General features: G+C 44.0%; 4 protein-coding genes across 4 annotated transcripts; 1 reads left to right on the plus strand and 3 right to left on the minus strand.

Annotated features, from left to right (window-relative positions):
• Positions 1-125: 125 nt before the first annotated feature.
• On the minus strand, positions 126-1,854 carry L199_004942 (uncharacterized protein; the record flags this gene model as incomplete). Its single annotated transcript, XM_064890657.1, has 6 exons — positions 126-575; positions 660-713; positions 831-1,127; positions 1,234-1,439; positions 1,560-1,662; positions 1,723-1,854. The coding sequence occupies 6 exons, from the start codon at positions 1,852-1,854 to the stop codon at positions 126-128; spliced, it is 1,242 nt and encodes a 413-aa protein (XP_064746729.1).
• A 512-nt stretch (positions 1,855-2,366) lies between these two features.
• On the minus strand, positions 2,367-3,921 carry L199_004943 (uncharacterized protein; the record flags this gene model as incomplete). Its single annotated transcript, XM_064890658.1, has 5 exons — positions 2,367-2,496; positions 2,559-3,013; positions 3,077-3,364; positions 3,429-3,596; positions 3,676-3,921. The coding sequence occupies 5 exons, from the start codon at positions 3,919-3,921 to the stop codon at positions 2,367-2,369; spliced, it is 1,287 nt and encodes a 428-aa protein (XP_064746730.1).
• Positions 3,922-4,274: 353 nt separating this feature from the next.
• Positions 4,275-7,249, plus strand: L199_004944 (uncharacterized protein; the record flags this gene model as incomplete). Its single annotated transcript, XM_064890659.1, has 9 exons — positions 4,275-4,373; positions 4,432-4,476; positions 4,538-5,905; positions 6,038-6,442; positions 6,510-6,563; positions 6,640-6,755; positions 6,833-7,024; positions 7,102-7,151; positions 7,209-7,249. The coding sequence occupies 9 exons, from the start codon at positions 4,275-4,277 to the stop codon at positions 7,247-7,249; spliced, it is 2,370 nt and encodes a 789-aa protein (XP_064746731.1).
• Positions 7,250-7,489: 240 nt separating this feature from the next.
• On the minus strand, positions 7,490-11,407 carry L199_004945 (uncharacterized protein; the record flags this gene model as incomplete). Its single annotated transcript, XM_064890660.1, has 18 exons — positions 7,490-7,923; positions 8,006-8,042; positions 8,101-8,273; positions 8,349-8,388; positions 8,462-8,580; positions 8,660-8,787; positions 8,853-9,068; positions 9,147-9,219; positions 9,285-9,347; positions 9,408-9,515; positions 9,579-9,622; positions 9,696-9,792; positions 9,893-10,062; positions 10,131-10,242; positions 10,368-10,535; positions 10,690-10,908; positions 11,001-11,243; positions 11,314-11,407. The coding sequence occupies 18 exons, from the start codon at positions 11,405-11,407 to the stop codon at positions 7,490-7,492; spliced, it is 2,538 nt and encodes an 845-aa protein (XP_064746732.1).
• Between the last annotated feature and the right edge of the window lie 468 nt (positions 11,408-11,875).

Below are 11,875 nucleotides of genomic sequence, written 5' to 3' on the forward strand. Positions count from 1 at the left end.
TTCACAACATCTAAATCAAGAAGTGGTACAACATCCGCTGAGCACATATGTCAATTCAACTTCTATTCACCAATAGCAATCCCTGATCTACTCTTACTTATCTTTGTTTTTCCATGTATTCACCATCACAATTTCAGTTGTCTCCTAATAGCTTCCTCCAACTCCTCCGCCTCATCTCTATCACCTACAATCTCTTTAACAACTCTCACATCTTGATCTACTTTACCCTCCAGCTTCTCAGCATCTTTATACCTCTTCTCGAGATCTTTCTTCCCCTTCTTCATAACTTCTTCGAATTCCTCACCCCACCCTAGATGCTCTACCAATTCGTATATCCCCTGATCCGCATCTCCTTCCCAATACATATCCCTCTCGTCCTTGCTCTTGGGACTTAACATCTTTTTGAGAGAGTCAGGTAATGCACCGGAGGAGGAAAGACGTTCGAATGGTCCAACAGGTTCTCGATTTATGAGTAATCTCGGACAATCCGATGGCACCGTGTCGACTAGCGAGGCGAAAGGTTGCACTTGGAGGGATGTACCGATTACCAATAGTAGATCACATTGTTTGAGTTCCTACATATGTCTCTCATCAGATTGATTCTGCGAAAGTAGGTCGTGGGATGGGGTGGCACTAATGTGAAGATTTTTTGGACTTACCGGCAGTAGGCTGAAAAATCGATCAGGCAAATTTTCACCAAAGAATACGATATCCTATGACCACCGAAGTTGATGATGATGATCGAAAGTCAGTACGACACGACACGATACGACGTGGTATGATCTGATGGTATGGCTATATCTGGCGCTGATGGCATAAGGAAAACTTACAGGTTTGACCAATCCTCCACAAACAGTCTTATCCTTCCCCTTCTTCCCCTTGCTCTTGACCAAATTATCACACCTAACCACTTCGCCCCTCCTCACTCCCGCTCTCAATATTTTTTCCCTATTCACCTCGGCTCTACAATCCAAACAATGCGATCTTGCAAAACTCCCATGAGCCTCTACGATCATTTCCTCAGGTAGACCAGCGAGAGTCTCGAGCGTGTCGATGTTTTGGGTGAATACTCTTTTCAATACCTTGTGTTGATGTAGCAGGGTCAGGAAGTAATGGGTCGGTGTGGGCTAGTACAAAATGAACCCAACAGCCGTTCAGTCACGTTCTCGTTACCATATTCCATCCTATCAGTCGGATGGAGAAAACAATATACAATTTTATATATTCACTCACATGAAACTTTCCCGGATAAATCTCTTTAGCCAACTCCCAAAATGGTTCAGGTCTCTTCCTAAAAAAACCCAATTCGAAAACAGCCTCTGGGAAAGGTAGGTTGAGTTTCTGCAAGTTGTGATATAAACCCGTTTTGGGTGAACGGAAATCTGGGATTTCGGCTGAGGTCGATATGCCTGCTCCTAACAGGAGGATTATATTTTTGGCTATAAGATACGTGCAAAATACATATTAGCCTACATCGGGTACCGTCTGATAGTACTCTGTAAGGTAAGGAGTCGAAAAAATTGGGGGGTGGGTGGGGGGTTTCAGTTGCTTAAACTCACCTTGACCGGACGTAATGAGATTTGATACCCTCTCTAAAGCACTATTGGGGGTATGCTCTTCCACCTTGTCCTCCGTGTTCATGGGGGGTTGGACTTTGGTGTTCTATCATATAAGGACATGGTCAGCTCGGAGGTTGCTGGGTATAAGTCCACAAAAACTGACGGTATCATGGAATGAAGAGGAGTGGGAAGAAGATCCATCAGACCTGTCTTCATCAGATGACCCCTCATCATTATTCCGTGGTTCGTGAAATTCGTTCAAGGGTTTTTTCGGATCACCAGTCCTATTTGACATATCAGAGCAGTAAGGCTGTCAGCTGGTATACTCAGGTAGAGATAATGACTTACATGTCTGCTCTGGATCTATGAATCTAAGGATTTTTTGAGGAACGACAGGGCACAAGAGGGAAGTATAAGATATCGAAGGGGAAAGGGGAAGGGGAAAGTACGTCGAGTCAGATGTCTTTCTGATATATCTCCAGTAGGAATAGACAAGAAGGCAATCAGATGGGTAGTAACAAAGGTTACATAGTTATATCACTCCTTTCATGCTCATCCACACCTCAACGTCATGTTCAAGTAAGTAGTGGGTAGTTTGAAAACACGACAGTCAAGAGTGGAGGCAGTCCACTGTGCCCACCACTCCGATTCAGCAATTTGCCACCCAGTGAGTATTGTATGAGCAAGAGTGAGAAATGCATCAATGACTATACGACCCATGGTCCTTGAGAGCATTATACATATACTGATATTTTAAATACATATCTAGTAGCTCTTATCTACCTCTACCCATCTACAGATCCCCCCTCAAAACAATCCAGATCCCTTATGTTCAGCACCAAACTTCTCTCTCGTCCATTGCCATACTTCCCTGCCTACCCTATAGTAAACAAACCCAAACAGTGCTCCAGAGAGATGCGCCACGTGATCGAACAATCTACAGATACGGCCGAGTTGTCAGCTGAAGGCGAGCTCTAATGACCATATAAGCTGACTCACCTCCAACCTCTTATCAAACCTATGAGATCCAGCGTGACCATTCCCGCCACACCCATCCCTATCGGAACACTGACAAAGGGAATAAATATAATCCCCACGCTTGAATCGGGATAAGCACAAGCGGTGAGCGTCAAGGCGGCGTAAATAGCTCCACTGGCACCTAGAGAAGGTAATATCCCTTGATGGGACATCAATGCTTGCGGACTGGATATCCTAGCTGGATGGGTGAGGGCTTTCATCAATGCAGGGTATCTAAATATGTTGGTCCATAGATGACTTCCCAGAGAGGAGAACAGTCCAGCGGTAAGTAGGAAAGCGAGGAAATGAGGTGTATGCGTGGATGAAGATAATGCTGGGAAAGAAGGTGATGAGGATATGTATGAGTATGCTGCGGAACCGAAGGAGAATAAGGCGAGGGAGTTGAATGCGAGATGTGGAAGGGATTGATGTGATAGCTGGTTTGAGTCGATCATATCAGCATGATACATCCCCTTGTTTTAATGAGAGTAATGACTCACAACGCTAGTAAACATAGTAACGCAATTCCTCCATTCATCCCTCTTCGTACCGAAAACGATCGGTCGATGTAACCACCATTTCCTCATGAATGGTTCAAGTCTTCGGAGCTTCCACCATACGAATACATTTCCCATGACGAAGATCAAACCCATAGGGGCGAGTTGCGCTGATGGCGTGTTGAGGTAGAATTCAGATGCCATGACGTACGTGCGGAGGACAGGGATGAGCAGGAAGTTGGGAAGGAAGGATAAGGTGTTGGGGAGGTTGTTGAGTGTCTTCTGTGCGGACTGTGAATAGGAATATCAACGTCTAAGGATAGTTCAAGTGTGATCAGCTTGAAGAATAACCCACCCTAGCCCCCTCTAACTGCTTCGCCCTATGTATCTCTCTATCACTCGGTTGACTCTGACCCTTTCTCCACCAACTGCTGCCACCGAGTTTATCGCCCCATTTCTGCGTATCATTGTTGGTGTACAGTGCAGCAGCGGCATATCCACCACCTCCTAACAGTCCGCAGAACTAAGCATACATCCTATGATTAGCTTGCCTACTAATCGATTACTGGGTTATGAACGATCAGTCTGGTCTTTTCACTCACGACTATCGGACGCCATATCGATCTTCTAGGCAATGAGCTATTGGTATATCCTGCTGGAGCAGAGTACTGCCCACTCTCAACTGCTGATCTTGGTACCGCTATCTTTTTCGGCGTTATGCGACCTAATACCTGCCGTCCTGAGACCGGTGGGATGTTAGAAAAGCACCGATGAGGAAGTCTCGAGGGGCCTGCGAGTGTCGAGCGGGCGATCGGGAGGGTGAAAGATGGTATGAAGAGATTGGACATAGCGATTCTGATAGTCTACCTGTCTGTATGACCAAAGATGGGACTGCAATGGTAACACAGGACGATAGAGATGATGAACAGAGTTGATGGAGATGGAATGAAATTTCGAGATTGCTGCTTGATGCATGACGCATAGTAATCTAATGTTTCGACGTATACAACTTATCTGATCCTCCCACTTGCGGAACACGTAAATAAACACGTCATCATTTTTCTATCATCCGGTTATACCAGCTTTGCTTTGGCCCGGTGATGAATACGAGTTAGGTTGTACTTGATTAAACTGATCTTTCTTTTCTTCTTCAATCCAATTGTCCATCATCAGCAGAGATACTACCGCAGCAAGAGCAGATATGTCTGCTTTCCTATCCGGAGCGGCAGTGGAATGCGGCCCAAATAACGTACTGAAAAACGTACACGGTAGGTTGGACAGGGATACGTCTACACAGCAGGTATGTGCTCGCTATCGATTCTACTTTTCGATCAATTAGCTGACTAAAGGCGTAAAAGGATCGACTGGTATCTACACCCAACGTAGCGAGCTCTTCGAAGCAGGTAAGTACACCATGCGCTGGTCTCTGCAAGAGCAGCACAGCTTACGATACATAATCCATAGCCTTTCAAGTCTCAGACATCCTCATATTCACCTTCAGCGCAGATCCCTCAAAATGCTCAATCACCATTCGATATCGCCTCTTTACGTCAACACCTCCCTCCTGCTCAGAGAACCTCCCTCGATCCTCCAGCTTCATCTTGGGCAAACGCGTTTGGTGTTCACACTCAATCTCAAGCTGGTCCTAGTCGATCGCAAGAGAGGACAGTGCCTCGGCAAACGCAAGCTCATTCGAACGGCTGGAGTCATGAGTACGCCCAGGCGCAAAGTGGTACGAATCCGAGTCAGCAATCGACGAGACTGTCACAGCCTGTTATAGCACCTTGGAAAAGGCCACTACATCATCATGCACCCAATATATCAACTCAATCGTATCAAGCACCATTCCAAGACCATCATCCACCACACGTAACAAGGCCATCATCAGCTCCCGCCAAACGAGGTCCTCCAATCTCCCACGAACAGCTGACCGGATCACAAGATATCTTAGCTAAGACGGCTCAGACGTTTGTCGACGAGCTGGAAGGCCCTGATGGCATCCTGAAAGCAAATCCCAAGCTGGCTCAAAGCAATTTCATATCGTTACTTAGGAAAGTTGGTAATGGGAATGTAGTGATAGATGAGAGTAAACAGACGTACAGGGATGAAATAGGAGAAGGAGCGAATTTGGTTGAGAGAGATACGTTAATGGAACGTACAGAAGATATCCTGGAGAATGACAAGAGTGATGGGGCGATGTATAATTGGGCGAATTCATTTAATGCGGCATTTCCAGAACAGAAGCTCAGGATGAAGAACAACGAGAACAATATCAGTACTGCTCCACCTATGGGTTATATAAATGGTGCGATACCTTCGTTGGATCGATATGATACCCCATCACCAGCACCAAATCTCCGAACTAATTGGGAAAGCTCGTTCCAAGATCAAGAAGCGCTCATTCGATCATCCGAAAATGCCTCGAGGAAAAGTGTACATTTCGATTCTGACGTAGATTTATCATCCACAAATGGAGTACCTAAGACCCTGGAAGAAGCTTTGAGACATACTACGTCTATACCTGGAATGGGAGCTTCGTGGGAAGAAGAGGGATTGGATTTAGATGATTTCAACGATGAGGTGTTCATGGGATACAATGGGATGATGAAAACTGTACCTACAACCGAGGTGAATGAAGGAGTAGGAAACGAACAAAGTTGGGGTCAATTACAGAATGATTGGGAAAATTTCCAAAGAACCGAACCTGCGAAACAGCAACTGAGAGGTATGGGGGTAGCTGATAGGTATTTATTTCAGAGGAAGAACCCGTACTTTGGAGTTAGCGAGGTTGCATCGTATTGGGAGATGGCCCAGGAGTCACCAACGTTGAAAGTGAGTTATCAATTTCCTGGTTCCTTTCAAATCTTGTCAACCGTCCGAAAATCCTCATAGGTCCCTTCTGAGAAATTAGAAGGTGGCATCAGAGGTAAATGTGCTAATTGTTCATGTCACACACGTTAACAGGGCGTACTCGAGCTCGAAGCTGCCGTTCAGAAATCCCCATCATCCTTCGAAGCATGGTACAATCTAGGTTTAAAACAACAAGAGAACGAACGGGAGGAATCTGCTATATTGGCATTGTCTAAGACTATCCAACTTGAACCTGACTATAGACCTGCATATTTGGCTCTGGCAGTTAGTTATACTAACGAAAGTGAGGTAGAGGCTGCTTGTACGATGTTGGACAAATGGATTAGTCTTGGGGAAGGTTCAGGTCCCAGTACGAGTGGACTCGATGTACAAGAGGGAGGAAAATTGAGGAACAGGGCAAGGTTGATTGACAGGTTGATCGATGTAGCTAGACAGGATCCCGAGAATGTAGATGCGGATGTACAAGTTGCTCTAGGGGTCTTGTTCAATGCCACAGAGGTAAGCTATCGAGTCCCTTTTCAAGGTCTCATGAAAATGGAAGTTAGCTTATGTCGATTCATTGTAGGAATACCAAAAAGCAGAAGATTGCTTCCTTGCTGCGTTATCTGTACGACCTGATGTGAGTACGATATCTATCATGTCAATTGAGTACTTTGTAGGTGGAGATTACGAACAAGCTGATGTCGATACATTAGGATTGGCTGCTGTACAATCGGCTTGGAGCTACTCTAGCGAACAGCGGCAGATCCAACGAAGCGATTCAGTATTATCATAAAGCTTTGGAGCTCCATCCGAACTTTGTTAGAGCGTTGTAAGTAGTTTTCAGCCCACTCTTTTGGAAACAACTGTGCAACAGAATGTGTGTCGCTTACATGACATACACTACAGATTCAACCTTGCTATATCATATATCAACCTCGGCCAATACCCCCTATCTGCCCAGTCCGCTCTTGATGCTTTGCGAATACAGCATTCCGATGCATCTGAGGGATACTCGTTCGGACAAGAAGGAAGTAAAGTAAAGTCGAAGGGAATTACAAGTGAGGCATTGTGGAATGCCCTGAGAAGCGCTTGCATTCAGTGAGTTTTATCTTCTCATCCTCGCCTCAATTGGCGTAGAGGAACGTAGCTGATAGTCTTTGGGAACTTCGATGTAGTATGAATAGACATGATTTAGTGGGTTTGGTGGCACAACACGATTTGTCGGGTAAGTGAAGTACAGCTTCGCGATTAGAGTCAGTCAGAGCTAACTTGCTTCGGATAGGATTCCCAATGAGTTTTGGTGATCTTGAGATCCAGCAGTAACTTGGCATATCGTGAGAGGCATATATAGTCCAGAATCAAATTAGACCCATGGCAAAGTGTTCATGCACCATGTACGAATCGTGTCTAATAATTCTAAATGAATCTGTGTGTATGCTTTCCCTGTATGATGATCCTGCGATGTGAATCCCATATTGAGCTGTGGAGGAATCGTACTGTTCATTCTCTATCATCTATTCGGCCATACACAATACAACTTGACACAACACGATCACAGTCCAATCAAGCTCTACCTTTTCCTTTCCACCATTTCCTCTCTCCAACTTGCTCCCCACTCCCACTTGACATATCTCCCGTATATTCAATGACAATCCCATCCCTTGGTAATGCAGTCCCACTGCCACTCCCACTTCCACCACCACTTCCACGTCCACTCAAGATCTCTTCTCTCCTCTTCCTTCTCTCCAAAACGCTCTCGAAAGTCTTACATTCCTTCCACCTATCTAAGATATCCCTCTTACTTTGTATACTGATAAACCTCGCATGGGACTTACTAATCTCCATACGGGGTTTGCGCAATACGTCCGCAGGGGAAGTAGCAGCAGTAGGTGCAAGTTGTTTAGGTTTAGGATTGGAAATTTCAGAAGATATTCCTCGAGTTGTAGATTCTACTGAACGAATGGCACCTGATAGAGGTTGAGTTACTAGGCCTATACCTATTGGTCATATAGTTAGCTCAACACAAGGTATTTCAAACAAACTGATCCTAATGGAGAAGAGAGAAGACGATGAACTCACTCCCACCTACTAATCCAAATACACCTCCGATGAGATTCTACAGCGAAGATCAGCCGTCAAATTCATGATCGAATTACTATATGAATTACACTTACACCTCTTTTCAGAGGATCCAAAGGACCATTGACAAACCCTTTTACACCATCTTTCACTCCCTCTGTCATCTCCCTTCGAGCCTCTTTCATACCAGATTTGAAGTCTGTGATCGGTTGAGGGCAATAATTGGTTTGAGTAGTTGGTTTTGTTTGGGATTCGTTGTATATCGAATCTACAGTATGGTCCATTACGGTAAGGTAAGTCCTGATTTGTCCCGTACATAATTTAAGATTGATGATTAACTTACAAATTTGTTGAGAGGATATGTCTACCTTTCTCGAAGGGGGCTAAAGACATCAAATGAAATACTATCAATCACACGCAATCGATATTTCAATATTCAAGAAAGGTGGCACTCACATCACCTCCAAATAGATGTTTTACATTCTGTATCGATTCACTCAAAGCTAAGAAGAAAGCTTGCACACCACCTATCATCGGATCTGAATCCGCTTGAGTAACAGCATACTCCTTGGGACCTGACAGACAAATATAATCCCACTGATATCAGTCTGCCGGATCCGTCAATTATTTATACAAGATAAGAACAGTACTTACGATTCAAAAGTAATTCCTTAAATTCCAATTTACCTTGTTCGACCAATACACCGGCAACTACCGACGATAAGAGGACATTGTATTTGGGATGATACCATATCGCATTATATTGAGGCGCTATATCACATCTGAAATTTTGCCATTAGACCATCAATTACAATTAAAATAGTAAATGATAGTGACAATGACTCACCTCATATTGAGTAATGGCAAATGACGATGAATCGATTTAACAGCTTCTTTCACCCTATCTGAAGATTTTACACTCTCAGCTAGCTGTTTAGCTGTCACTTTCCTTTCGGGAGATAAAGCTTCGTCGAGCGCCACACTGAGGGATTCGACGGTCACTTGAGATAGAGTGATTGGACGAGGGGACGCTCCCAGATGGGATAATCGCTCGGGCCAATACCTGCATGGTAAGCAAGGTTGCCATTGTTAAGCTTCCCATTATCCCTTTTGATCATCCATAGGATCCAGGGATACTCACATATCTCCTGTAGAGAGGGTGATAGCGATTGAAGGGGAGGAGTATTTTATAGCCAAAGTAGCCATGTATGAGCCTAGGAAACAGACATGATCAATATAATTCCCTCTTATCCTCTAAAAGCAATAATCTTTCGCTTACTTCCATCATAGATGATTGCCGATACTTTGTTATCGCTTAACAGCCAAGAAGCTGCTCCTTGATCTGTATCCAATCACGGATTAGCATTGATGATCCTTGCCGAAAGGATTTGTATCAACTCACCATCTAGAACAAATACATCCGAGGGAAGTTGTCCGGTATTTTCCATCCCTCTGATAGTGAGGATCGCAGCATATCCCATCTTCTTTAGGCCCCCAGCTAGAGAGCTCACTGCGAAGAAGATGTATCATCAGTCAACCTATGTTTAACCAAGAAAGGATGATTCGCACTCACCTACACTCTCTTTGAGAGCTGCATCGATCGTACCCAAGTACAAGCTGCATATACAGGATTGTACGGATCAGACGCAAGGAAGAAGATGACTATCGTCCAGGGAATATATGGACCTACTTCACGTATATAACCGATTCACTCCTTTCGAGAAATCTCAATAAATCGTCACTTGGTCGATACACAGTATCATCCTCATATACGAACCCAGTAACATCTACAACAACAGCTATCAGTGAACAGTATCTCTCTTCAAGCATGAAAACGCATGTATGTGAACTAAAATACAGACAGTATGATGCAAGAAGGGAACTTACCTATATGTCCTTTCCAATCATTCTTCCTCAATTCCCCATCCCATATATACGTTACTGGTACCTTCAATCTGTCCAAAACCGCCGGACCAGTACTTTCATCAAGTGATTGAAGACCTAAAGGGACTTGTCGAAAGTTCTTGTTTATCGATTTGCCTAGTTCACGCCATATCCTAATGACCTCAGTGTATCAGCTATTGCCTGATCATATACTATTAAAGATACGATCCGATAGACTTACAGATTCTCTGATAATGCATAAGATAGATAGTTCGAGAGATTCTCCGGGGTATTGGATTGGGTGAGGGTTGTCTGATGATGCGGGAATGAGATGGTAGGTGATATAGGTCTATCTATCAGATATCATTCGTATCAGTAACTAGCCATATCTCTCATTGAACAGGGTGTGCTGTTCCCTGAGCATGATAGATCTAGAAGCTAGACCTGTCCGAGGATTTGAACTTGACCTTGGACCTACCAGATATGATATGAAGTGGGATCCCATACAATTCCGCAAGGTGGACATGAGCCAAGGTATCAGGATGTGAAATGATCAGATCCGCTGCGAAGGGTGTACCGGTGGATGAACAGGGTAAGTAAGTTGAGCGATATAGGCTTCGAAGGGTAGTTTCCATCTGACGGGGATCTATCGGAATAGTCAGAAAGACACAAACATCAGTTAAGTTCGTGAATTTAGACCAAGAACCCAAGATTAACAATTAAGTGTGAAGGTCGAAGAGTATCTATCCTGGTCACGCCTGATCATATGATAATTGGATTCTCATGGATGTGTAACTCACCATCCGACCAATTCTTTATACTAAACTTAGGTCCCGCCAATACATCGTAAAATTCCAAATGATCTTCCAACCTCTCTCCATCAATTGCCTTCAATCCGTATAATCTCTCTTTATACCTTGTGATAATATCCCGGTGAATCTCTTGAGTAGATATTCGTACGCGGTGAAAATGGCTTCTGATAAGTTCCAATGAGATCAATAGTAAAGGTATAAGGTCGACTATCGAATCCCATCAAGAGACGAGGTCAATCAAAATTCACCTTGCAACTTTTCAAGGCAAGATATCATGACGAGAGATGGGTACCACTCACACTCATCACCCAGATAGAAAATCACAATATTCAATGGAGGTACCGGTCCACTTGCATTTGGATCGATGGCATACTCTTTGACATCAGGTGTTATACCATTCTGTAAATCCCCTAAGGTGTTCAGCGATTTATCTTGATCTTCTAATTTCAGTTTTAGCGAAATATCAATCTTGTCCTTTTGGGTTCTCGACCAAGATGCCCAGGAGTCTAACGTATTGCTTGTCGAGGTGAAAGATAGAGGATCTATAGGTTATATAACCACCGTTAGCCAGACGTGAGGCTACATGAAGACAGTGGGAGGGCACTAACATACCTGGTAATCCTATACCTTGTCTAGATGTCGAAGGTGCATTCCGCTGGTATGGAGGTGGTGGTATATCATCATGATAGTCTTGGTCTTCGGACATGGTGGAGTTACTCTTCTTCTTGGTCCTGAACGTATGTGTACTCTATCTCAAGCAGTCTGCGATATCTATGTTTATACATTACTTTCCTATCCACAACTCGTCTATTTATAGTCGAACAGACCATTCGAACATTGCGATGAACACTCTCAAACTTCCGTCGGAAACTACAGGACGAAAGCGATCTGGCAACCGAGTTCATAACCCAAGATTTCAATAGCACAAACGACTGTCATTCATCGAGTAACTGACCCAACGAGAGGGATTATATAGATCAATCCACCATACACAACTTGACAGACCGAAATCATACCATGCTACGGAATTGAAAATATTGTCCATTGATTGATATGTTATATTTACAGACCAAGTTACAGAGAAGGTGCACGGTCGGATCAGAAATCAACCGACCAACTCTCAAACTAGTTGATCCGATCTGAAGTAAATTGAGGATGACCGATACAAGAAGTG

The sequence above is a fragment of the Kwoniella botswanensis genome, chromosome 1 (genome assembly GCF_036426115.1).
Source record: "Kwoniella botswanensis chromosome 1, complete sequence".
Classification (NCBI taxonomy): domain Eukaryota; kingdom Fungi; phylum Basidiomycota; class Tremellomycetes; order Tremellales; family Cryptococcaceae; genus Kwoniella; species Kwoniella botswanensis.